The sequence below is a fragment of the Perissodus microlepis genome, chromosome 12 (assembly GCF_051167445.1).
Source record: "Perissodus microlepis isolate ML-2025 ecotype Zambia chromosome 12, ASM5116744v1, whole genome shotgun sequence".
NCBI classification, from domain to species: domain Eukaryota; kingdom Metazoa; phylum Chordata; class Actinopteri; order Cichliformes; family Cichlidae; genus Perissodus; species Perissodus microlepis.
The window spans coordinates 4209659-4237510 of record NC_140472.1 but is presented as its reverse complement, the minus strand read 5'-3'; the positions used below and the strand labels follow the sequence as shown (position 1 = coordinate 4237510).

General features: G+C 40.5%; 1 protein-coding gene across 12 annotated transcripts in view; it reads right to left on the bottom strand.

The window, feature by feature from the left end:
* arvcfb (ARVCF delta catenin family member b) overlaps positions 1-27852 on the bottom strand; it is a 257350-nt gene that overhangs the window by 146365 nt on the left and 83133 nt on the right. For 9 of the 12 annotated variants that reach the window (XM_084945743.1, XM_084945737.1, XM_084945742.1 and 6 more), the window contains exons 2-4: positions 9272-9367; positions 2774-2865; positions 1536-1755 (exon numbers count right to left, since the gene is read on the bottom strand). In XM_084945743.1, the coding sequence (XP_084801869.1) occupies positions 1536-1727 (192 nt within the window). In that variant the 5' untranslated portion in view covers positions 1728-1755; positions 2774-2865; positions 9272-9367. The remainder of the gene's footprint in view (positions 1-1535; positions 1756-2773; positions 2866-9271; positions 9368-27852) is intronic. The other 3 variants (XM_084945746.1, XM_084945747.1, XM_084945736.1) reach the window with 2 other exon arrangements.

The following is a 27852-nucleotide window of genomic DNA, read 5'->3' as shown; positions in this document are numbered from 1 at the left end:
CCACATCGTTATTTGAATGGAGAGCATCTCACGACACAGACACGGTAACACCTGGCACAGAAAGGCTGGGCAAAGGCAGCTGCCAAGGACTTGGGTGCTGAGCAGGCACTGATCAACGTCCCCTTCCATCCTCAAATGCCTGCATAGAAATTGTTCTGGCATTTAAGCATTTACGATAACGCCAGCAAGAATATTCCTGGTGGCAAAATGACATTTCAAAGTGATGTAAACAGGTAAACAGCAGTATTCAGTTGTGCCAAATTAACCCCTTGGTTCACAAACAGTCAGGGTAGGGGGATGTCTGAGAGTGAGAGGCAATTCGCTGTTCTCCAAATGAGGCTAACCTCTGGGGAGGGTAGGGTCTCGCTCTCCCTCCTTCTCTCTTACACACAGAGCAATATATTACCTTTTTGGTGTGAGTGACTGACAAGTTTATTTTACCCTTTTACACTTTTCCCACATTCTCTTCATTAACCCTTCATGAGACCAAATTTGCAGCAAGCCCTTTAAAAAAAATGAACACTAGCACAGACTGTTAACAAATTGTAACTATGGGTAAATACAGGCACAGGCAAATGTAGACAAAGCATTTCTCTCTCTGCACGTCTTGCTACATCAATAATACATGAGACCGCCTCCTTCTCTGTGATTAAAGGTGATGTATCCAAGCACCACAGGTGCTGCATCACCAAACTGTGCTTTCAAATTCTAGTTAGTAAAACATGTGTACAGTTTGAAAGGGTTTCTTCAAAGAAGTGATTATGCCTGGGAGTGAAAACATGAGAGGATGCTGTGGGAAAGTCAGCAAAATTGAACTGTGTAGGTTAGTCAGATCTTCAAAGACTGAAAATAAGCAGAAAAATAAGACTTCATGTCACCTGACCAGGGCGTTCTTAACAAAAAAAGCTTTAATTGCAACATTTTCCATCAGTTTGTAGCATGCAAATGAATGTGCATGTTGTGACTGCTGTCATCTTTAAGGAGACTGCAGCTGTCTTATTTCTACATCTTGCATTTCCTGCTCTTGCAGAGTCAGCCAGTATTGACAGAAACCCTCGCCAGGAATCTAATGTCCCCCAGACGCTGGCCAGGTCTGGGCAAAAGGCCACATCCAATCAGCACCACCACCAGACAATATCAAAGACCAGTGGGCGAAAGGAGATGGGATTGGATGGCAGTGGCATAGAAGGAGGGGGCGAAAGAAGACAGAATGAGAGGTTGAATCTCATTAGCTCGCTTTTAAAGATGAGTCACCGCACAGCAGATTACTGAACACCATCCAGGACATTGGAGTCATACAATGGGTACAAGTATCAAAATTACAGGGAAATTGAACAGAGAGATTGCGGGGGGTCCCACGAATGATGAAAAGCAATGACCATGAGCAAACATGGTGATGGGATGGAAGGCGAGAGCAGAAGCGGTGTCACTTTTGAGAGAGATGCATGGAGGGAGATACATGATAGCGCAGGTTGGTGGTTGAAAAAGACAAGGAGTGGAGGGGGGTGGTCAGCCAGTGTGCTGGCATCATTTACCTGCATCACCACTTGCTGCCATGGTAGTGGTTGGCTGGTGGGGGGGTTGGGAGGCAGATTGGCACGCTCTAGCTGTAGGTTGACGTTGCGACGCTCCTCCTCAAGGGCGCGGGTCAGCTGCTCGAAACGTGCCTCCTGCTCTTTCACTGAGGCCAGGATGCTGGCGGCTGAGCGAACATCATAATCCTCCATGTTCAGTGTCGGTCGCGGTTTTACAGATCTTCCAAGTCAAGAAGGGAGGGAAGAGAAGGGGGAGGAAGAGGGGGCACCAGGTCATTTAACACACCCAGACCCAAAAAAGGCTGGATGAGTGACATCAAATGGCTGACGCATGCCTCCAGATCAAAGTCAAAACAAACGGCTTGTTTGCTGGCCAAGATAGGAGCTTTAACAAAGACCACCGTGACAGATGAAAATAGAACAATTAGGGTGGGTGACTGGATAAGGGAAATAGGGTTATAACACAAAGAGTGTATCTGTTACCGACAAATCTTTTTCACTCTGACCGTGGTTTCTCCAGCCAACACCCTGAAGGGACATGCTCAGATTCTCCTCATAAAGGGTGACTACAAAGTCTCTGATACTGCAGGCCAGCACAGCAAACACATTAATGAGGATGCACTGCAGGGTGCCAATTATGTGTTTGCTTTCAGAAGTTTGAGCCTTTCTTATAATTAAGACAATCCTGGCACCGAAGATAACATTCACTGCAGATCTGCAAGAATATCAGGGATGAAAAATAAATACCTAATCCACCAATTCTAAAAACAACAAAGGGGATGCAACAGCACAGTAAAGACTCACAAAAGCAAAGATTTTTTTTGTGTTTGTTTTGTTTGTTTTCTTTCTGGATATGATCTCAGCCCTACAAATGAACAGTCATAGGCATAAGCGTGGAGGAACGGCGCTGTCATTGGATATAGTCATGCAGAGAGCCATAATGCATTTTGACACACAGGCGCTGTTACAGGCACAAATCCAACACATGCAAGATTCCCACAGCCACCCAAACGGACACCCAGGCCTGGTATCAGGCACACACGCACACGCCATCTATCATAAACAATCAGGATTTCCAAATAACATTAGCAGGCTACAGAGCACATCAATGGCACACACACACACACACACACACACACAGCCCGATATTCATAACTGATGGTGGTGTGATATCGAGGGGGCTGACAGCACAATAACAAATGGGTGGTTGGACATACAAAACCCACAGTAATACAGACCTAGTAGATAAGCAGGCTGAGAGCTGTTAGAAAAGAGACATCCCTCTCTCAAAACAGAAGCAGAGGGATGAAACGGCAAAAGGAACAGAGAGCTGGGAGAGGGGAAGAGAAATAAAGGGAAGACAAAAGAGAAAATGGAAGAGATTAAAACAGAAGTGAAACATAGAAAACACCATACGGCTCTTTTAACTACCTGACTTTGTAGTAAACTCAAAGGTAAAGAAACAAGTATTGGAGCATCATCATATTATTAAAGTTTGTCCACATTTTATTAAAAAATAAAAAATGCTTTTTATATTAAAAAAAAAAGCTTCATTACTCAAAGTATAGCTCCATTTTTTACAGCTAGAACATTAATCATGCAAAGTTGGCAGCTATCCCAGGGCCTCCAGATTCCCCTGTTCACTGGTGAAGGGTGATAATGTGATTAATTGAAAATGTATTGTTAGCGTGCAATAGCAACTGATAGAGAAAGTCTGTGGTGGGAGAAAAACACAGTTAAAAGAAGAAGAAAAAAAATTTTTTTTCTTCTTATTTTTCCAACAAACTGTCACATTTTTAATGACCTGACATGTTAAGAAACTGTCATTTTTTTCAGTGTGCATCAGTAAAGACATTTGCATTCATTTACAAGTCATGATATGCTGTATACTGCATATTGGTTGACGTGGCAGACACTAGAAGGTTAAACAAGAAGGTTCTCTACAAAAATCAAGAGCTGACACTCAGTCAGCAGTTGCATTATATAAAAGCATTCTGGATATTTTCTAGCTGATCTTGTCGCAAGGAGGCGGTCTAGCTCAGCAGGGGTTCACCAATGCAGATGCAAGCATTTGAATCTTAAACAGCTTTGGATACAAAAACAGAATGTATGGGTTTCAAAGGGTGTGTACATGTGTGCATAAAAAGAGCCTTCTTTTACAATAGGATCCGGTGAGCACCAATAAGGGTCTTTGAAGCACACAATCCCTCTTTGAAGTTTCCTACATGCTGATCATTTATTTATTTGGAGTGGAGTCTGGCTCTTTCTTGCAATACTACCAAGGAGAATGTGCTTCCAAAGTTAAACTCCACAACCATCTGAACAAAAGAAAATGTTTCATTTTCTGTTTACAGGAACAAAATCTCTCATTATAACTCTTGAGAATCTAGTATTTTTAAATGAATTGTTCTTCCTAAAACATTTATGTCTGGTATGAGTTTACGGTAATCAGCCGGTCAGGTTTCAAAATGGAAACAGGGCTGGGAAATGGAAAACTGCGCTCAAAAATAGCATCCTTGTCTGTTTTCAAAGTTATCCACTACTTGAGATAAGTGACAGAAATAGAGTCCCATAGGCCATGTTGATTGGGCATACTTGCGGACAGACTCTAATGATTCACACCCCTGGAGGGTTAGGGGGGCAATGTAACCATTGCTTCCTGAGTCATAAAGGGAATTATATGGCAGGCATGTCAGCTACGCCCCACAGCTTATCACACCAACTTCTGGCCATACTTAAAATAGCCCAGAATGGTCAGGGAGGGGGCATCTGAAGAATTCCCCTCTTCCACCATGACAGCCCTCTTTTTTTATTTTTGGCTTTGGTTCAGCAGATGTTTGATAATGGCCTGGGTCAGAGGGGATAAAAACATAGCCATGTTCTTAGATACACCCTAATTACTCCCAAACTTTATGTGGTGGAAACATATCAAAATACAACTCCAGGGGTGTGGAGTGTCACTTGTGTGTGCCACTACATGAAGTTTATGTGTGGAAGGAATGAAAACTAATCAAAGAGATGATATTAAAAAAAGGAAAGAAAAAAAAAGAAAAATGTTTAATTAATTCCACAAAGAGAAGTGGGTTACATCTCACTAATCTTAAGGCGTAAACATCTTTAATTAAAAGGAAAACAAGCTCATATTCCATGTGCAGAGCTGATGCTTCACTTGCGCTGTTGCAAGGCTTTTCCTCAGCAGTGAACGCGCTTTAGCAAAAACTCACCGCTCTAAAAATAGCCCGGTAATAAATATATCCACACGGCCACATTTTTGAGTGTGGATTGGTAGATGAGAGGCAGCAGTCGCTCACTTCAAAGGCCTGCTGGAAAATCCTGTAATAAATCCCTGGCACTTTATTCATCAGGTCTGTTGGACTCCCCTAAAACAAATCTTCCAATGACAAGACCCTCTGCCATCAAACCCCTCTCTGTAGTAAACTGCCAGACATTTGAACTGATGTTATTCTCAAGAACAGCTTGAAAGGAGTGAGGCGCCAGCGGTCTGGTTATCTGCCTAAATTACACAAAGGCTCTGACCAGTGAAAGGTGGAACGGCAAAGATTTGAGCTCTGTCCTTTCTTTTCCTCCTCTGGTGTAAAGCAGTGCTGTGTACAGACACACACCAGGAGTTATGGCTGCTGATGTTGTGTACCAGCAGTTTACCTCGTATCACCATCTGAAACAGCCAATGTGGAAACTTGCCAAGTGCATCTGTAAAAATAACCTGTTATTCCACTGAGGACTGGGTGTTAAACCCTTAATGCTTTGCAGCCGGGAGGTATTTTGGAAGTTTAAGGCGAGTCAAATGATGCGATATTCGTTTTTAGGATTTTTTTCAGTGTTTGATTTATCATGATCTAATTTTCAATCAAGATAAAACATAAAATATGGCATGCTAATATGTGAGATTCAGGTTCACATCAGGTTAGTTTACAACAGAGCTATTATTGCCTTTTCCCAGTATTCATGCTAAGTGTGAATCTTTAAACTTTTTACATATTCCCCAAATATCCACTGTTTTCATTTTGACTTTGGTAAATTTTAAGAATCAGAGACCAAAGACTGACTGGATGTGTCGCTCCTGAGGAGGCCAACAAGAGCAGAAGCCTCATATCTTGAGGGAATTGGCTACGGGGTTATTAGGGAATTGGGGGAACAGATTGGGAGGTAGAGGATGAGGATAATTGAGTGTGACCATTGGTGCCCGATATTGAGTTAGGAACATTCACCTGATTAGGGACTAGGTGGGTGGTGCTGTTCCCCCAGTCCACCCCACCCCTTACTGCCAATTTACCCCTTCTAGAGGCAGCTCAAATTAATTCTTTGCCTAAACCCATCTGATGCACATCTGAGGATGCAGCTCACAGCGGCACAATTGGGTACTTAAAAACACCTGCTCCTCCTAGAGTGTGTGTGTGTGTGTGCAGTCTTTAATCTCTTTCCGCTGTTGACGTTTCATATAGTCAGAAGACAAATTGGAAATATTAGTAGTATTGCTCCACCTTAAAGTGTCATCGCAGAGCCAGCAATTTCAGCCATTTAAGAGATTTTTTTACCCTTTGCTAAGAAGTCCAATACGTCAAAGCTCTCGTGGAGTGTGACTGACAGCTAAGTGATTCATTATGATGACAGACACTTAGCTGCTGTGTTGGATATTTTTGCTCAGCCACAGGAAACCCTTATAAGCTGCTCAAGAGCTACTCAAGAACATGAAAGTCAGCTTGAAGTGGGACTTGCAGGCCGTTGCAGATACTATAGTGATGAAGTGATAGTTTATAGTTTCTTTTTGTCTTTGAAAAAATGACACAGGATTCATCAAACACTTGTTATTGAAAAGAACAAGTAAAAAAAAGCATTTTTTTTAAGTGAATTGCTTGGTTGACCATGTAATATATGTTACTGAAAGATGATTGCCATTTCCAGTACATATCCGATATGCAAAGATGCTTTGAACACTTCCAACAGAGATGCAACAGGAAATAAAAGAAAGAAATGCACGGTCACCGGGACTGATCCTCCCTCTGATTTAGTATTCCTGTTGCATTTCTTTGAGGAACATTAAAGTGAGTGCTAATGCCCACAGGAGCATTGTTGAGTGACACCAGGATAAGCAAAGCTTAGTGAGGTGTGGCCTCCACAACTAAACATTTTCACAGCTAGAAGAAAAGAAATTCAGTTGGTGTTTACTTGTCCTGTATAATGTGGAAAATCTTATGCAAGTACTTCATATTACATACAAAGTAACCTCATGGTGAAGAGAAAGTACACCCTTTATAAAATATGGCAAATAAAACCTGAGACAAGCTACAAAACATGACATATACTAAAATGCAGAAGCAGTCTTAAGAAACTAAGCAGACGATTACTGCTTATATAGGATTTAAGAGAGTAAGTAGCAAGTGTGAGCGCCTCAGAGAAAGCAGAGGTTTTACCAGTTTGCTGGTTTGGGCATTCAGGTGTGTGTTAACACAATGCCAAGCAGGAAAGACATCAGCAATGATCTTAGAGTTTGCTGCTGACAGGGAAAGGTTATAAGGCTGTTTCCAAAAGATTCCACGATTCTACAGTGAGAAAGAAAAGAGTCATGAATATATGGAAGGAGGGCGAGCAGAGGCTTTCTATGACAGAGGAGGATGCTAGAGACAGGATCAAAGTGAGGCAGATGAGCCGCTGTGGTGTCCAAAAGTGAGCAGCCAAAAGAAATAGAAGGCTGTACAGTGAGAAAAATTATTCACATGTGAAAAAAATTCAAAAAAAGCCACCTATCTTCCTAGGAGTGGATGTCCAAGCAAATTCATCCAAAGGTCAGCGCATGCAATACTTAAAAAAAATCTAAGAGCTATATCTCACACTCTACAGGCTTCAGTTAAATGTTAAAGTTCATAATATTACAATTGGAACGAGACTGAATAAATGTGGCTTGTTTGTGAGAGTTTTTAGGAGAAAGTCTTGTCTTTCTGATAAAAAAAAGAGCATGGTAGCACTGTTTAGCCTGGCCAAGTGGCTCTTCATCTGTCCAGAGAAGTTTGGTCATAAAGCAAAGTGCTACATTTGGTAAAACACTGCAAAAACACCTCATATCACCTGTCAAGCATGATAGTGGTAGAGTAATGATTTGCTGCATCCTAGATGCATGAAGGAGCGTTTCCGCAGGTCCTTCCTCCCTGCAGCTGTCAGACTGTACAATCAGAACTGCTCCCAACAAACATAGATGTTCACATCTGCGCTGTAACTGCAATAATTTAACCAACCGATTCGCACTACAACCTGGTTTACCTCTTATCTGTAGTTATTTTTATTTAATTTAATAACTGTACAGTACTCTCTGTATATAGTAATCATTGTCCTTAATGTAAATATGTAAGAAAAATTGTGTATGTTTCTGTTCTGTGTCCTGTGTACTGTTTGTTTGTATATGTGTCTTTTTGGCTGCTGTTACAACCAAATTTCCCCTTGTGGGACAATTAAAGGATTATTCTATTCTATTGTCTATTTGGGCTTGTTTTGCAGTCTACCATGAACTCCTCTTTATCCCAAAGTATTGTAGAGTCAGCTTTCCAAACACTGCTTCTGCATTATTGTTAAATAAATACACAAGACTTAATAAATAATAAAATAAACAATGTCACCTCAAGTTGTTACATCAATTTAAGACCTGGTAAATTCTAGAGAATCTTTTATTATTCCCTGATATATAAAACTTTGGAATTGACAGAGGGTGTACTTTTCTTTTTACCATGATGTAGATACAATATGCAATATAACTTAAATGCCACATTCATTTGAACTGTAAGCCCAGTAGGCTGCCATTACTTTGTTTGCTGTGTTGTTATAAAGCTATATAAAAATGCCAGTGCACTCAAAGACCTCATGAATGTTTATTAAGCACAGTCACTGTGATGCAAGTAGATTTTATGCTATGATTCATCCAGAGGGACTAGATCCTCTTAAACATTATGTGTTTGTGGTTAGCAAGATACTGGCATTAGTAAGTCAGCTAGACACTGATAACACCCTAACTAAATTAACTGGGAGTCTGTTGAATAAGATTGTGTAACATAGTCTACAGGTTTTGACATGGTGACCCGAGTTCAGGTAGATAAGCCACAGCAAGGCATCAGAGAAACTAGATTAAAGCCTAGGTCTTAATTTAATCACAGCAGGCACTGATTCATTCATAATTACAATGCATTCTTTTCTGATGATCAAGATATTTGATATTTGCTCTTCTAAAAGCTTCGGAAGAAGCAATGAACTTAATTATTTCCACCACATCAATGTGGAACTTAACTGAGACTTGAGAATTGCTTTTGTCTTGCACTTATATATGACTGACTCACACCTCAAATACTCAATTACACAGTTTGTTTTTAGAAACTGGACCAGAACGACGTCATCTCCCGTTCACCTCTAAAACACACTACAGTCTGTGCAGAGAGCTAACATTACTTTTCTACTGACATTTACCACCAGTGATTTAACTGTGTGGATCGCTGAAATAAGAGCACAGTTACTGGAGAGAAAACGCCTCTCAATGTATTGACAAAAAAAGCACATAAGGCACCTGAGCGACAAAGCCAATTGAAAGAAAGCTCCTTCGAGGCGCGATAACAGAGAAAGCAAAGTCTCGGATTTGCAAGACAAGGGGAAAAAATCAGGAAATGCAATTACAGCAATGATGAAGTGAACAAAGTGATTAAAAGAAGCAGGAGGTGTAGAGAGAAAGGGGGGCTTACCTTTGATGTTGGTGAGTGCCGTCAGACCACAAGTAGACTGAAGAGAGGCGTAGCTCTGTTGGAGTCAACTCGTTTGTTCAGTCTGCCAGGGAAGATCTGTGGATTAAACACAACATGAAAAATTAAAGCTGCAAGTAGGACTAATTGGGCCCTTGCCCTACATGCCGGGGCTAGCCGCAGTCGAGAAGCTTTATTGTGACATGTAGATGTCAGGGGATGTTGCATAAAGGAGTTTCAATTGCTCTGTAAACTAAAGGGACATGAGAACACCACATAAGGTTACGTTTGTTATTTGTTGGCGCACAGCGTGGGATTTTAGTCATCAAACTGTTTAAATTAATTTTTTAAAATGTGCTGAGTTGTTGTGGGGACTAAGGCAATCCAAGATGGATGTTTTGTAAGTTTTGGAATGATGCACACGCTTACTAAATTATCCAAATCATGTCTTTAAAATGTACTGTGGGCCAGCAGCTGCTATCTATTTTGACACAACCATGAACCATAAAATTTGAGTAACAGATCACAAAATGTTGAGAAAAATCAATACAAATAAAAAAGATGCTGACACTGCATAGTTGATATGTATTAGTATGCAAATTCCTGCACAACCACATTTTTTTCTAGGTAAATGGGAAGTTAGTGCAATGAGTTATTGAAACATGTGCATACATAAATGGGAAGTCACTCTTAAACTCCTTTTAAGAGCCCTTCATAGTTCTCCAGCGCTTGTGAAGGACATTCAAAGCTCTTCTATGGACACTGACTTTATTTTGTTGTGTTCTCTGTCAAGATGACCCTACACTGCTTTAGTAACATTGAGGTCCGGACTCTGGGGAGGCCAGTTCACGACTGACTGTGCTCCACTCTGTGTTTTTCTATCTATGTAGGCTTTTACTGCAGTGACTATGTGTTTGAAATCATTGCCATGCTGGTGGATCAAAATCTGACCGTACTTTTCTGCGTTCATAATTACATCAATTTTAATAAGATCCCCAACAACACTGACTGAAATATAGCCCCAAACCATGACAGGGCCTCAACCGTGGTTCAGAGATGGCTGTAGACACTCACCTCTCTCCTCACATGCTCCATATGTACTGACAGTTATTTGTAACAAATGTGGAATCAATCCATTAGACCTGTTGATCAGTCCAGATCAGATTCATGACAGCCACCTTTCCACTGAGACCATTTCTGATCGAGGCTTCAGCAAACAGTAGATGGATCAGCTAAAGATGCATGTTGTTATCCAGTTTCCACAAATTTAAGGACATACTGCCCATGATGCCAAAATACGCCACATTTTAACTAATAGTTTTCACGTTTTTGGCTAATCACTTTGTTGGTGAAAAAACATTCCCCTAAAAATGGTCCCCGATGCCAGTGTCCCCCTCAAAAAACCTTCTGAGAATCTTCAGAAAGCCTGAAGAACTTCTGCTCAAGACCCTTTAAAACATGACAAGGAAATCTGTCATAGAGCTGTTATTCAAAGACATATAAAGCATAATCCCTGGAGACGCTGTCATGCTTCTTTCCCTAACTCACTTTTAACTTGTACTGTACCACAAGGTTAAATTTTAGATCCACTAGACCTTTCTGTGCGTTTCAATCGAATATGGACAAATATAACTTTCATTTTTTAAAGTTCATAATTGGTTTTTTGAGGAACTTGTGCTCTACTTCTTCTTTTTTTTAGACAGCCATTTTCTTTTTCTGTTCATATCAGTAGGTAGGAAAACATGCTGATATTTTTCCAGACGCTAATATTCTCCCAGAAAGACCCCTAGAAAAAAAAACTATGCCTGCTGATTTATTCCTAAATAAATACAGGAGACAGACAGAACTCTGACGAATATGTTATTCTTAATAATTAGGGAACACACTCTCTACTTTCAACCAACCAATATGTCAAGCTGACCTTAATATTCACACTGTAACGCCTCCGAAATATAGACATCACAGACAGAAAGAAAGAAAAAAGGCCAGTGTCCAATACTGCAGTGCAAATTGGTTTTGATGCTTCATACCATGGGATGAATCATTCTGCCATTCACGTAAACCTGTCCAGAGGCTCTTCTTCCTTTGATGGGCAAGAAAACAAAAGTCCGGCAGCAAAACCGCTTGATTGACTAGACTCTTGAAGATGTCACTGATGATGAAATCAAACACAAGCGTATAAACACTTCCTTGCAGGCCAACTTTAATTTCAGGGCTATGGTTTTAGTAGGATGTAATGGTTCCTTAAAAATTGCCTCATATCAAGAAACACTGCACTCAATAAACACAGTTCCTAAATTGAGTTCATCAGTAGTTCACCTAAAATATTAAATAGTAGCTCGGCACAGATACAACTGGGATTCTGACAGATTTTTGATTTAAAAAAAAAAAAAACAAACACATTTCAAAAGAGTTACTTGTCTGTGAAGTAGATGAAGCGTGAAAGAAGAAAAGAATTGTCCCACACCACCTGAATTTTAAAGACTTCTTTTTTGGACAATTTAGCAAATATAACCACCTAAAGTCTGCATGAACTCATGGTCATCTGCTACATAAACTACTGCGCTCGCCATGTTAAGTATTTCCAGATGCCGCTCTAACTCCAGGCCAAATATGCATCGTGAGTAGTGATGGCACGCAATGTTTCATTAACTATGATGGGGGGGGAAAGTAAACTTTCCTCCCTAGGTTTTAGTTTTTTCAATGATTAGAATATCTTCCTCCTCTCCAGGGATTCCTGGGTGTGTTCACTTCAAGGACAGATAGGCTCTGAGCACCTTGGATTGCTGGTACAAACATCAAAGGCGAAGCTAAACCCGGCTGCATTAGTTCTCACCTTGTCGCTATCTCTCTCTCTCTCTCTCTCTCTTTCCTTGTCTCGTCGGATTCTAGAGGAGGCCTTACATCGCTCTTGAATCGAGATTATGTCAACACACAGTCACGGCTCAGAGTTTCCTTTTGATTCATACGCATTTGATTCTATTTAAAATGATGCAATGCTCTTGTAAGTGGCACGCCAGCGGAACAACAAGCCGGTTTGGGAATGAAAAGATCAACAGTCATTTGTGATGAATGAATGAATGAATGAATGACACTCCTGTCTCATCCTAGCTAATGGTGCTTACCTCCCACACAATTCTGTGGAGCTGACCAGAGGTTATCAGTGGGAGACTGTGACTATTCACTTGGCAGTCAAAGCTTCCTGTAGCTAAAGAGGTGTTGGTAAATTGGCAATTCTAACATATTGCTCAAGCTTCAGAGGTCATAATGCTTCAACGTCCATCACTGGGCAGCACGGATACGGATACGAGTGGACAAGAACGCATTTTTGTAAGCTAGTAGGTTCAACAAAGTTTTCTGCGTGGGCAAATCACTGCATGCCTCAAGCTGATTTTTATACACACAATATCCCCAGCCAATCAGATTTTATTTACACTGCTCTTGGTTCTGTGAATCGTGCTCACAGTCTTCGCCGTTGCCCCTGACGCCGCCACCATCATTTGACAGTAATAAGTGCAGAAATCTCATGCAATATTCGTGCTTTATATCAGCGCCTGATACCTCGCCTGCTGTGTATTATGCAGACAATTGCATATTCTATCACGACTTGTCCCCCTTCAACCCACAGAGCACCCCAGTGTAATTCTGTGATTAATAATGAATGCTGAGTGAGGGTTAGCTAGCAAGCTGACTGACTGACTGAAGGTCTGACTGTCTGGGGAATGCTACAATGATCAAGGCCTTTCTTCAGCTGTCAGCGCCTCTTTGCACTCGAACAGAAGAACTGGAGGCGCATACGAAGGTTACTTGTGATTGCATCTGTGCAATCTGACTAATTGTTTGGGCAAATATGTAAATGCAACGTGAAACGTAAATGCTAAAATATAAACTGAAGAGGATTAATATGCATTGGGGTTACGGTCCAACGCAATATATATATAACTTAAATTATAAAACAGGTTGTCGGAGATTAAGGTACAAAACCTCATGCATTTTACGATAATGATTCAGAAGACAGTATGCTGTATTGCTAGGATGTTGTTTGGCGTGTTTTAACAGCATTATAGCATTTTACAACACATAGATACACCAGCTGAGATATATTCTGGAGGCAGAAATAACTAACCTCACATTCAAAGAAACTTAACCTAACCCTAACAAAGCACTTTTCGAACTCTAACTATACGGTGCTCTAACAGGAAACCCACCCCAAAACAGCACAGCATATTAGTCCAGAGAGCTATAAGGAAGACACACTGTACCAACACAAAAACAAACTTTATTATGTGGACACAGCAGCTAAAGCCACTGAGAGGAATATTGTTATGCCTCAGGTTTACATATGACTCAAATAGCCTTGTCTGTCTTCTCATAGATTAAAAAGAAAGAAAGAAAGAAACTTGCACCTTATTGGAACTTGTTTGGAACGTGCTGTTCTAAGACTGAATCCCCTGACAGCTCCGCATTTCAAGGTAACTGCGCAGCTGAAAGCAGAGCTAAGACACATTGTACTATAAATGCTCCCCCTGTGTGCAGAATGTGTTTGTAAAGTGCAGCAGCTACACAAGGAAACTACAGAGCGTCATTGTTAGTCCAGACAAACATAGAGGCTCGGCTCACAAGGAAATGAAGAGAAGCTCAGGTTTCAAGACTCATCGTGAAGAGCTGACCTTGGCTAACACTGCTTTAATTTAAGGCAGAAAGAAAATATTCCACCTCATCAGAACTAAATGCTTCTCAAGATGTTAACTAAGAACAAGTGATCAAAAAAAAGAAAAATCCAGGCATAGAGAGAAAGCGTTCCTGCCAAAACAGTGTAACAGAGCTCGCTGAGGAGTTTGAAAGGTGCACACAGGGAAGGAGGAGAAACTGCCTGGCTTGTTTGTTATTTGGACTGCGCACAGATTTAGAGGTCTTTCTTGTACATTTTAGCAGCTGAATTTGTTACACATTTATTACAAGCAGACTGTGAGAATGAAACCATCATTTAGGTTTGTTACATCACAGCTTCATGTTTGAGCTCCCCTTTGCATCCACTGACCTTGTGATAGTAGCAGACACCAGATTATTGACGTTGGCGTTATTTATCCCAGAACCAGCAAAACAAAAGTCGGCACTGTACGGATTGAGATCATATCGCGGTGCTCATGAGGAAACCAAATGTTTCTTCAATACACAACATGTGGGCTCAACATGTGAACCTCAAGGATCAGTGATCAATATGGAGGTGAAATAAGAGTCACACAGTTTCAATCAATAAAGCGATAATCGGGTGACACCAGGCATGCTGTTTAAGTAACTAAAGGCTGCTCTCCATCAGGAGAGCGCTCAACAATAATGGTGTAAATGGCAGGGCTGCAGGGAGAAGGCCACTGGAACAAAGGACTCTGCTGTATATCAGCAGCTTGCTAAAGATCACATGAATATCTCAAAAGGTAACTGTAACAATGTTTTGGGGGAGGATGAGACTGAAATATACGTTTTTAGTTTAAGGGAGAAGTCTGCTGTTTGGAGAAAGCAAAATGCTGCACTTGAATACTACACAAAATACTGGCCTTCAGTATAGCAACCCTGTCTCATCTATGAAACATGACGGTATTAGCAGCATTGTTTGGGCCTGTTTTTGTTGCGTCTGAGCCAGGATGGCTTGTTATCATCGATGGAGCGATGAATTCTGAATTATGCAAGCAAATACTAAAGAAAAATCCCTGGAAGTCTTCCTGCGAACACAATATCCTGAGAAAGGAATGACCAAGCCAAAGTCCTGACCGTAGGCCAAAAGAAATGTGGAAATACCTGGAGCCATTTCTTTGCAGTTATTGCAGCAAAACTGAGCCAGTATGCTAAAGTCACATATCTGCATACCTCTGTCACTTATGAATCTGTGATTAAAAGTAAGAAATTGTTTCATTTATATAACTGTCTTCTCTTTACTTTCTATGTACTTTTAAGATTTGTGGGAAAATCGAATGATATTTAGGTCATATTTATACAGAATACGGCTGTAATCCCGGCTATTTCGGCTAATACAATCCTGACCAAGCTGGCTGGATCCAAAGTGAGTAGTAAAAGCAATATCCTAAAATGTACTACTTCTTGTCTCTGCATGTGTTAACGCCAAACTCAGCGCTGATGGGTTCTGGGCCTTTGGCACAGCACGAAATCTGTTACCAGATCCATTTTTGCTCCTCGAGTCCACTCTCCTGTGACACACGGTTTTACTTTGCCAACTCGGGGACAGAATTTCAGTATTAGATGTGGCAGATGAGGTTAGCAGAAACTTGTGTAGACCTAAATGGATATACTATTATCACAGGTAGTGAAAGTAAATCTATCTATCTGTGATTACTGTCTGCGAAGTCGGGAAAACATTCATCACCGTTTTCAAGAACATAATACTCAGCTGTTGTCAGTGGAGTAAAATGATGTCATCCAGCCTTGGTAATAAAAAAAAGAAGCCGACAACGTCTCCTTCTAAATGATTAATGGCAGTAACGCACTAAAAACGCTGTCACAGATTGATGAATAATCGGTAACGTAAAGCCCTCGAATGATAACGCCGTGACATATCGAATAATCTCAGTTTTAGTAAGATCGAATGATAACACTCAGGTGACAACTGAATAAAGCACAGGGTATGGATTTATGGAATTCTTACAGTGTGTGTGTGTGTGTGTGTGTGTGTGTGTGTGTGTGTGTGTGTGTGTGCCCCAGAGAGCGTGATTGTGAATTCAACCACAGCACCTTCAGCATCACATAAGGCATATGGAGGATCAGCCTCCCTCATTGAACAACAGTGCTGCCAAGGAAGGATTTATTTGTGTCTTTTTGTATTTAACTGCTGTTTTCACTCAAACAACCAACTGAGGATTTGCCCATGATAGGCAGCCTCAACCCTGCCTTTGTCAGTTATGTAATGTGCACCACCGCAGCCTGGCGAAACACTCTCCTCTTGTCAGCATATGCAAAGACAGCAGACGACGTTATCTGGGGTATCAGAAAATGAGAAGTGGGAGGGCGGGAGGCAGGTGTATGCTGGAGGGTGTCAAAGCTGTGACAAAAATCAAACACCGTTCTGCCTATTTTTGCAGCAGAAATAAGAATTCGAGCCATCACACTAAGCCAGTCACACTCTTATTACCAAACACAAAGAAAAAGTGGGTAAACTATGAGGTATACTGATCAGAATGTACAAAAATGAATTATACTCGCAGTTAATACTTTAAATCATTTGTTCAAATAGCCCCAGGCTGACAGGATAAAAAAAAAATCATATATAGGAAGAATTTAAGCTGTTAAAATTGACGTCAGTCTAAAATGTTTGATAAAAAAGACTGAAAACTCACCCAGTTTGCCCTTCGGTTGGTTTAAATGATGCATTGAACAACCTTGAATTAAAGGTGACTGTGATGCAGCTCCCTTTTTTTTAATGAGTTACAGTTCATTAAACAAAAATAAACACTCTGTTTATACCGATTACTGTGTAATTAAGAAGGACATATTGTTAGCAGTGGAAAATGGATAAAAACTCCAGGGAAGAACAAATGATTAATTGTTGACAATCCAAAGTCTAATTGCAGTTAACTGGTGAAAAACACCACAACAACACAGCCGTTCATGTGAAGTGGGGCTTGAAACCAGATATGGTTTTGTTTGTGTGTGTCCATGTGTCAGTTTGGGGTGTACCTGAAGGGTCAGTACAGGTGCCACAGCAGCAGCAGAGTCCTCCTCCATTGTGAACGTTTGTTATCCAAAAAAGAAAGTACTGTGCAAAAGTCTTGATTCACCTCTAATTTCTTCATACTTTGCTTCCAAAGAGCAAGACTTTCTTGTAAATCAGTGGAAGGGTGTCTGCCAAGAAGCCATTCTTGAGGGGAAACAGGGAGAAAAGACTGAGGTACCCCAAATTATACAAGAACTGGACTGGAAATATATGTACAGAGGAGGTCAGGAGAGACACACAACAGTGCGTGTCTACATCTGTAAAACACAGCTGAGGGTCTGTCATGTTTTGGGGCTCCTTTTTAGTGGTGCTGGGGATCTTGTTGAAATTGATGGAATTATAAATGGTGCAAAAGTACAATCAGATTTTGATCAACCATGCAATGCCATCTGGAAATATAATTGGCACAATTGGTACTATCAGTCATGGATTGGCCTCCCCAGAGCATGGAGCTCAACATTAATGAAGGAGCGAGGGATCATCAAACAAAAGGCAGCCAACATCCAAAGAAAAGCTTTGGATGCTTCTAGAAGCCTGGAGATTTTCCTGAACACTGCTTAAATCAAGCTTGGATAAGAGAGTTCATGATGTGTTAAAGAATAGAAGCGGTCATACCAAATATTGAATTTCCAGCTCATTAGAATTGTAAAAACTCTGTTTCTTAGCAAACACAAAGAAGTGAGAGTTGGCTCAAGAATTTTGCAACGTGCTGTCCATCTCAAAATAAATCTACATCAGACGCTATGGTACAATTCAGCCGCTGAAAGGACAGCACCCTGTGGGAGGGTGGAACCAACCACCATCACACTCCTGTTTAAATGAAGCAACTATTTTTAGAGACACATGTGTACAACACAATTTCCTGAATTTGGCGCGTAAAGATGATCCAGCTTAAGTGAACAAAGACTAAAAACAGATCAACGCAATGGCTACATAATCCCACATGGGTCCAAGTTTCCTTTTGGTCATATACGATTACACTGCAAAGCACCAGCCACCTTTCATTCCTGAAAATGAAAAATCCAGTCGGGAGATTTTCAGACTTGTGTCCACAAAGTCTCGGATTCAATTATTTGTTCTGCATATTTCCATTTTCTGGGAGCTGTAATTCGCTGCAGCAGTTCTCATCTAAAAAAAGAGCTAAAAGAGAAATGGCTGCTACTGTGTAATAGATTTCAATTTTCACTTCTTTTCATTTTATATTATTTTCAGTTGGACCCATGCGGAGAAAAAATGTAATAGGAAACTATATAGACATTACATTATTACATTGTTATTAATGCCTAATGATTGTGTATGTAGTATTTCACTCTAGCCAGATGAAGTGAATCAAGTCTAAACTACTTTAATGACAGTTTAGTCCACTGAAGGCTCCTAAAAAAGCTCACAAGACAAAACTATGACTATCAATGTGACTAAATGAATTTCAAAGACAAATTAATTTATAGTTACAAGTAATTACTGTTAAAGTAAACAAAAATGACATTAGTAAGAGATTACATGTATGTTTTTTTTGTTTGTTTTTTTACATTTATCAACCTTTACAAAATATAGTTCATTCCACATAGTTAAGGAGGAAAAAAAAAACATGATTAATAGTTAATAAGTGCATAGTTAAACTGCTGATAAGTGAATAATAAAGTATTAATCTTAAAGCAACAAAAACTACTGACACAACCAAAATTATTACAACTATGTGCAATGATCTTGCAGCCTTGCTGCCTTTGAAATTGTTGTTTTGAAGACGGGGGGCCTCTTCTGCAACCACTTGCAACCTAGTATCACAGCAAAATGTTTACTAGGCACAACAGTGTCTATTAAATTTCACGTTTTGGAGAGGCAAAGCGTGAAATGTCCACGCATGCAGAAATTGCATTACTGCATGCAGAAGTTGCACTACCAGCAGGGGGAGATAATATATTTGAAGCCACAAAGTCAGTAGAGAGCTAAAAACGTATGAAGTATATTTCAGGGTCCTTAATCACCAGAAACGATTAACCTGTAAATGTGTTGATAATGTCTATTTATACAATGTCTATTCCCGTGATTATTTTCATGTTGGCTTGAAATAAAATGCTGCTACTGCAACTTCTGCATGTGTGTCTATTACACACTTTGTCGTAAAACAACTTTGGTGGATCAAGGTGGCAAAACATTACATAACCTGGAGTCAGTCTGCTATCAGTTTGTGATTAACTAGAGTCAAGTTGTCAATTTGTGTTAATATGTGGGTTAAATGTGACAAATGAGCAAAAAAACCCCAAATCTGTTGCAGTTTGTTGTGAACCTCTTGCTCCTTACAAGAAATTGTGTTTATTTTTTTGAAATCTGGGAGAAGCAACAAAGTAAATGGCCTTGAGATTCACACCCAGGACTCTGCGTTCACTTTGCAGCATGTGGATTGCATGCTCAACCCCAAAAAAGTAACAATAATACTCTTTTTAACAATTATTTAAAAAAAAAAAAAAAATCAAAGCTTTTATTAATGCTCTAAATAGTCTATAAACTCTTAAAGTACCCTGGGTCCTTATGAATAGACTGTAAAGTAATGACTAATAACTGTGCTCGTAATGAATAAGTCCTAAAACCCTGCACGCCAGAAATGAGGTCAGTAGTTAATGTGAGTTTTAGAAATTTTTATCTTATTTCTTATATCTTATGAAAATCTTATGTTTCACTTCGTGCAAAATATTAAATAAATACCCCACTCTATATAGCCCATATGCTGATTTTTTTAATACGTTGCTAATGTCAGGCAACTGTGGTGCTTTTTAAAATAGTTTAACATTATTGTGAAATGTTGCTTTCCTCTGTGCACATTAATTCCATTCAATTTTTTTTATACAGCACCAAATCACAACAACAGTCGCCTCAAGGTGCTTTATATTGTAAGGTAGAGCCTACAATAATACACTAACATAGATTAGCATAACATGTATCACAAGTACAGCTTCACTTTCATAGATGTTTGAGTTGACACAAGACAATAGCAGCCTTTGCACAGTTTTTCTTGGCCTTTTTTATAGTGCAGCTAACGGTGTGTTTTCAGGTGATTGAATAGGTTACTTGTGCTGCTTTGTGGTGCAGACACAGCTCTACAGCGCTCTTGCATATGATTTGCTCTTGGACTCTGTTCTTGGATAACATCACTTGCTCTAAATCCTAATACGACTAAAGTATTTCCAATGGATGATGATCTGCTTCTAGAAAAAGTAGAAAATGCTCTTCATCTTCTGCTGTGCCAAATATTTAACTTTTGTTTCAACAGTCTATTATCTCTTGGATATTTGGTCTTTTAATGTAGTGTTACTTGTTCAGACTACATCCAGGAAAAGTCAGGTTCAGGAAACAGCTGTGACTGGTGCATGCAGACACGTTGTCAGGCAGTGATTTAGGGAGTGCTTGATTTGCTTTTACTTTGCATTTTATTGCTGAAGCTCTGGGTTCAACTAGTATCATATCTAGCTCACATGTCACAACAAGTAGAAATTTCTCCATTCAGTACCAAATAATGGATCATCCATCATTAATGGATGCAAACTGCATTTCGTTGCCCTGTACCTGTGCATGTGCAATGACAATAAAGTTGAATTCTATTCTATTCTAATTCTAATGTTAGTAATTAGACGTTTCGTGGACATTTAAAATGTGACAAGTAGCCCAAACAAGGTATAACGTCTTTGCAAAAGGTAACAAGCTAAAACTGCAGGGACCACACATGTTTTCATTTTGCGTGATCTTTTTCAATCTTTCTTATGTAGGATCATAAACAAAAAAAAGAAGATAGTAATTACAGGAACAAACAAACTCGCCAAAAAAAGAGTACAGTAAAATATGGCTCAAGTCCTGTGTGGTAGAAGTATAATGCAGCATTAAATCGAAATACTGCAGACTGAGCTCAGAGCTAAAGAATTCGTGTTGCCCACCCTCTCCTCAGCCTGCTTCACTTGTGCTGTTACACTGAAAAAAAGGGATTGGCCATCTCTTGGATTTATGTAAGCATCTTGCGTGTATTTAACACAATTGCCTCATGCTTTAAAGTTAAGTGTGACCTGTCCAGGGTGTACCCTGCCTCTTACTCTATCACCTCCAGGTTATGCCCCAGCCCCCCTGCAATCCGTATAGAGATAGGAGGACGGCAGTCGTTGTAGATCCATTCAGTTCTTGTGTTAACCAGACTCTAGACTTTGTTAAACATTATGTAATATGAAGACAACATGTAGTATTTAAGTGACCAAGTAGTATTGGGGTAAATGTAATTGAATAGTGTTGAAATAAAATGACAAAATTGCGAAGGATTAAAATATTCCAAAAGCTCACCTTACTTCATCTAAACATGTTTCAATCGCTGTTCTGATATCAAAAGTTTTTAAGGTAGACTGTTTTCTTGGATTTGGTAAATGTTTAAATATGCAATTGTAACTCTCTGGTGCCACCTTAAAACCTGTAGTCTGTAATAGGACATGATGTCGTCGGTAAACAGGAAGTAAGTCTGTGTATTAAGGAGAAGGCATGTGCAGCATGGTGGCCTTAGCCAGATAAATCCAGTGGCATCCACATACATCCTATGCCTTTGGTAGCATTGTGGGTATGTATAGACTTGTTTTATATTTTATGTGCATGTATAGACCACTTTCTTTCAAGTAAGTTCATTTTTCTGTAAGTTTAATGATAAAACCAATCTTATGCAGTTTACGCTAGCAATCGCTTATGGAGCTAGTTAAAGGGGAACGACAAACGAATTGGAGGCATTCATTATAGCAAGACTTGTTAAAATCATAATTTGATGTTTGTATTTGACTTAAAAAGGGAAGTAATTCATATGAACATTGCATGTTGACATATTAAAAAAAACTGGGTTAATATATTTTCATCGTTATATATGTACATGGTGAATAAGTACAGTGATTATGCCTTGTACTGTTTGTTACAGTTTCACCTTTCCCTGTGTCAATAAACCTGTGAACCGGGAATCATGTCATCAGAGTCTTGATGTGGGGAAGGAGTTTAGCTGACTGCCCAACCATAGCAGAGGCAGTACAATCGCGTTTTATCAACACGAAATGCACAGGTTTATTGAATATGAATAAGTTGCGTTGATTTAACTCAGTTGTTTAAGTTTCTGCCAAAGCAAAAAAGTTATGTGCAACCAATGTCCACTATTGAATGAAGTAAATCCAACATGGCCTGTTTTTCAGTGTACTGTCAGTCTCACTGCACAGTCTTTTGCTTCAAGGCATCTATGAATCAGCAATACTGAAAGCTGGACTCAGTTTGGAGAAAGGTGGAAGGTGATGAAACTTGTACAAAGAGCTAAAGGATTCATAATGTATCGATATTCTTTCACAATGTGCAAGCTGGGGCAGTGGCACCAATGGGAGGGTAATCCAAACTGTCTCTGAGCCGTCACCAGGCTAGACAGGGAGCCTCAATCCAACACTGCTCCCTGTTCAGCACCATCCTGCTCTGCTCCTTCCTGAAAAAGCCTCACACCAGTAGGTGTGGCAATATAAAACAAAAACCCTGCAACGACTCAGTTCTTACGTTTGATGGTGTTTGCAGACTCGTAGCTCAAATCAATCCAACCTAGATTCAGCTGCATCCAAATGTCACTGCTGTCAAATGAAAGTGATTCAAGTTTTCCTTGAATAAAAACATCTTTGATTCTTCTTTTCGGAGTATTTCTGAGTAAATGCTGCCATTTATTCCTCACATTTCAGCTAAGAAATCAAAATGGAAGTCAATATTGTTTGCCACACGTTTTTTCTCTCCTAAGATCAATTTGACCCTTTTGCCTTACCTCTCTGTGGCGCACTTCTTAATTGAACAGGTCCCACAGTCTATGCCAGCTTGGCTCTAAAAAGCAGCTCAACACTGGCCAGAGTTTTACAGCTATAATTTAGCATCAGATGTCAGGGCATTGTACACTGGCCTTACCAGAGAGAGACAATTAAAGCCTTGTTTACCCAAATGAATCATTAACTATTCCGGAAAAATAGACATCCTTCTCTGAAGCGCTACCACCAGGCATTTTCTTTACAAAAAGCCTATTGTTGACGGTGATTACCAGAGTCAGAATGAGGAATCCATAAAAATGCCCTTTGTTAAGATTTGCATCCTTTCTTTGTTGTGCTTTTTGGCTGGTGTTTGCAGCTTTTTTTCTGGCTGAAGAAAAAGCTGTCCTGCTGCTGTGCAACAGTCATTATGTGACATACACACATCAGCGCTGACAAACAACTGATGATTATAGAGGGGGGAGCACGAGGAGATGTCAATAAGAGCAGGAGAGAAAGGGGCAGAGGCAGGCAGCCTTAATTTCTGCTGACATTGACGGGAAAAACCTGGAACAGTCTGACAAAAACTTCAGCATCTGTGCGTGACAGAAATTCCTCCTAAACGCAACAGTCGTCTAACAAACACAAACTGAAACATCCCCCCAAAAAAGACCAAAAAACAAGTGAATCCTTCTGAGGGAATTTGTCAGGGTGGATGATCAAAGACTGAATCCTAGTATCTGATATGCTCATAGAGTGCAGTTTGTTATTGCAACCCTCTGCTGTCTCCTTTGAGCAAGGCACCAAACCTCAACCGAGTGCTTTCTCCAAAGCAGTTCCCATGTATCAGTTTACGTAAAGGTATCAGTGTACATTAGGGGTGGGGGTGGGGTTTCCTAGCGAATCATGGAAAAACACAGGCTAAAGGAAAATGACCAAAATAAAAGGCTGTAATATTGCGGTTCTCTGGTGAGTATTTAAAGGACCAAAGACGATTTTCTCACCCTCATTTTTAGGTAATGCTCTCTTAATCTGTGCAAAGCCCAGAAGAATCTATCAGCACTATCTGGGTGATTAAAAATGGCTTTTCCAGCTGCAGTGGGATGGAGCAGGAAGCTTACTAGGGGAGCTCCAATTTTCACGACCAAAACCTTGTGAAGGTGGGCACGGACTTAACAGGGAAAAAAAAAAAAAGAGCTACACACTATCAGATTATCAGAATTGGCATGTAAATGAGAGGTGATGTACAGCATTCTTGCTAAGCATTTCAGATATAATAAAGCAATTTCCTATCTGATTATAAACTTGTGGGGAAAAGTCCTTTAGAGCACGAGGGCTATTAATCTTTTACATTTAATTTGATTTGAAAATGAGTTTATGACTACAGTGTGAGCGCAGTGACCTTTCTGTAGGTCAGTACAGGCAGTGCAGGGCAGGAAGATAAAGTAAACAAAGCTTTGGTGTCTTTAAAAAAAAAGTCTATGAAAGAGTATATTCGTGTTTATATGCTTAAAGGTGCTCTAATCCATTTTTATATTAAATAAAGGAATTAGTATGCGTAATGTGAAAATCGTTGCTGGTACAGCGCCACAGCTGACTTTCCTGTTTTCTTTCACTCCCATTGTTCTCATCCATTCCCTTTTCCAGTCACAGCAGGCAGATCATTTTCCGTGAAAAATCTCTGAGTCTACCCACTGCACACAACCGACCCAGCAGCAAATGGAAAGTTAACAATTAGCACGTGAATATAGTGGACAATTTAGCAGCAAAGAGAGCCACAGGGGTTGGTGGAATAAAGCTGGATGTGGAATTTGCCAGGTGACCAAAAAAAACCAAAAACCCTCAAAAAAACCTGTAAATAAACAATAATGCCGCTCGAGTTGCAAATTGACAGCTTTCCAAACACACACAGTTAACACATAAAGTTTATAATGGTAGCTTAAAGCTTCGCCAAATGACTGTATGGGGATTCAGCGTCAAACCAGTTTAATGTTGCAGCTACTGTTTAGTCCATGGACCATAAAATCCACACACATCTAAAATATATAAAAGCAGAGTTGCTCCTAAAAGGACAGACAATAACTGGACAGGTGTTTTATTTAAAGCTGTCAGATTAGGGTGTCTGAAAGCAACTGCTTATAATACCAGGGGTGTCAGAGGACTTATCAGCTTTAAGGATGATTTAAAGCTGCTAATGATAAATGCTTCTCTTGCTAGATTTATTTTGTTCTCTCTTCAAAGTTTCTCTTGTTTGCTGATATCTCCTCTGTGCTACCGATGACGGCTTTATAGAAATGAGCTTTGAATCTGAAAAGGAAAACCTCTCCCTTTTGTATACCACTTTAGCCTTACCTGACTACATCAGTGTGGTGTCATTCACAGCTGCGTTAAAATGTTAAAAAGTAAAAATCGATTTGGTCTCACAACAAAAAAGCCTCACCGGCACAGCTGCAGTTCGCTCAGCCTAATGTGATCATTTGTTTAGCATCCAGACGACACTGGGAGAGCGATGCACTGATGAGCTGGCCTCAGCCCCGCTGCAGCAAGCTTGCTTGGCCACTGATAACAGGGCTGGAGCTGAAGGGGAAGAATCCCATTACAAATAGCTGCATTAGATCTGTCAGATTGTGCAGCTGGGGTGTTACATCTCCATTGACCCTGCACTACCTTAGCTCCCCTCTGGGGCCGGAGCATTGCCCCCTCCTGGGATAAAATGTGCAACTGCTCTTTTTGAGGAGACTGCTGGAGCCCTGGCAACAAACACACACACAGACACACACAGTGACCCTGCGAGAGGCTAAGCTTTGTGATGTAACTCTCTGACTGAACAAATTAAAAGATATGCAAACCGAGGTCATCAAGGTTACTTTGTTACATGAGTAACCAGGCTCTGAATTAAGATTTCAAACACAGTTAAGAACTCTGCTGTTCTTATGTTTAACAGGTGCAGTACAAGCATTTCAAAGAACTGCTGGCCTGTATAACACAAGGATCGATAAAGGCACAAATATATATCCTGTGCAGTCGGGACTTCATTCAAACAGCATTTTGACCTACATCTGTAGATTGCTTGATGGTAAAAGGGCTGAAAGAACAAGAATAAGTGAGACACTGTTTTCCTTCATCTGCAATAGAACTGAACTCAAGCTGTATGGGTCTTCTTCTTCTTCCTAGTGGTTTATATCCCACGATGCAGGGTTCGCTATTTTGCATGCCTTCCTCCACTTCTTCCTATCCAGGGTGTCTTCTGGTGTAACATTCGCAGCCTTCATATCATCAGGGCTTTTTTGGTCTTCCTCGTGGCCTGTTTCCATCCAGATCTAATTGCTGGGTTGTCTTTGCGATGGAGTTCTTATCGCTACGAACAACATGGCCGTACCATCGGAGCCTCGCCTCTCGCATCTTGTCTGTGATCGGTGTCACTCCCCATCGTTTCCTGACATCTTCGTTCCTCGCTCGGTCAAGTCGTGTGAGACCCAGAGGCCACCTCAGCATCTTCATCTCCATGGTGTGAAGGGCTTGTTCGTGTTTGGTCGTCGCTAGCCAGCACTCTGACCCGTAGAGTGCCACTGGGCGCACGATCGACTTATAGACTTTCAAATTAAGATAGATTGGCATTTTCTTGTCGCATAAGACTCCACTGGCCTGACGCCACTTCATCCACGCTGTGTTGACACGGAGTCTGGCGTCTGGTAGAGTTTCGCAGTCCGAGGTGACAAGGGACCCGAGGTACTTGAATTGGGCAACTTCAGTCAGCGGCACGCCGTCGATAGTGATGGTACTGTTGGTTTGGGGGCCGCATTCAAGGTACTCAGTCTTCGTGATGTTCAGGCGCATGCCGTTTTCGGAGAGCCAATCTTTTCACGCTTGTGTTCGGGTTTGCAGGGCTAGGCTGTTTCATCTGTTTCATCTGCATGCAGGAGGCTCCATGGATGTGGTGATTGCAGATCAGCCGTCGCGGTGTCCACACAGAGGACAGCAGGGGCGAGAGGGCTGAGCCCTGGTGGACGCCAACGGTAAATGGGAAGGCTGGTGATGTTCCCGCTGAACATCGGACTGTGCTTGTTACATTATGATAGAGCAGCTGAGTCCATTTCACATAAGCTTCCGGGGCACCATGAGTTTGTAGTGATCGCCAAATTAGCTCGTGGGGGACCCGATCGAATGCCTTTTCCAGATCCAGGAAGACCATGTGTACCGTCTTGTACTTTTCTCGGTTCTTTTCCATCAGCAGTGGATAATTTGTTTATATGAAACTTTGTTCATATTATGGCTGTTTCACCCAAAGGCATACAAGATTTACCAGATGATCCTTGGTTCATCGTCAGGGCAAAAACAAAGCAATTCCATGTTATTTATTTTCCTCCCAAATAAAAAGAATATGTAATCGTGTCTGTTTGTTAGCAGTCTAGTGTTGACAGTTTTCAAGATATAATTTTCAAATTTTGTGTGATTGTAGATACCAATTACAGCTCACACTGATTTAATTTCAGTGAAAACTGAGTCAAGGTAAAGGTCACACCAAATGTGAAAATTAGGATAAACTTTATATTACCCACAATTTTTTATGAATCGTCTTCAAAGCTGAAGGTGGGGGGTGGGGTGTTCAATCTGGATGCGCTAGTATTTTTTGCCAAATAACTAGGTTGAAATGCACAGGCTAGATTATGTTTTACAGCAGACTATTTTCAGGTTAAGGCGAGGCTACATGTTTCCAACACATTAAGGGAAAGGACTTGGAAGTTACGTTTTCCCTGTGCCTCCAGGTTCTCCCGATCCCACTTGGCTGCATTTCTCTAAATGTAATGCAAACTTCCAGGGGACTAGTTAGAGCTCTTTGCTAATTGCAGCATCAAACATATTTGGCGTATGTATCTCATCTAGCTTCCAAAAGTGTAAATTCTGAATTAAATCTGCAGCTTCAAAATTACCTTAATGAAGTTCAAACTGCAACCACATTGAACAGAAGTTGTATTTCCATCCAAAGATCTCTGAACTTTAAGTACCAGGAAGCTTTGTAAGGACCTCAAGGCTTTCTCGGGGCCACTGGTTAAAACATAACGTAAAGACCAACAAAGATTAGGCAC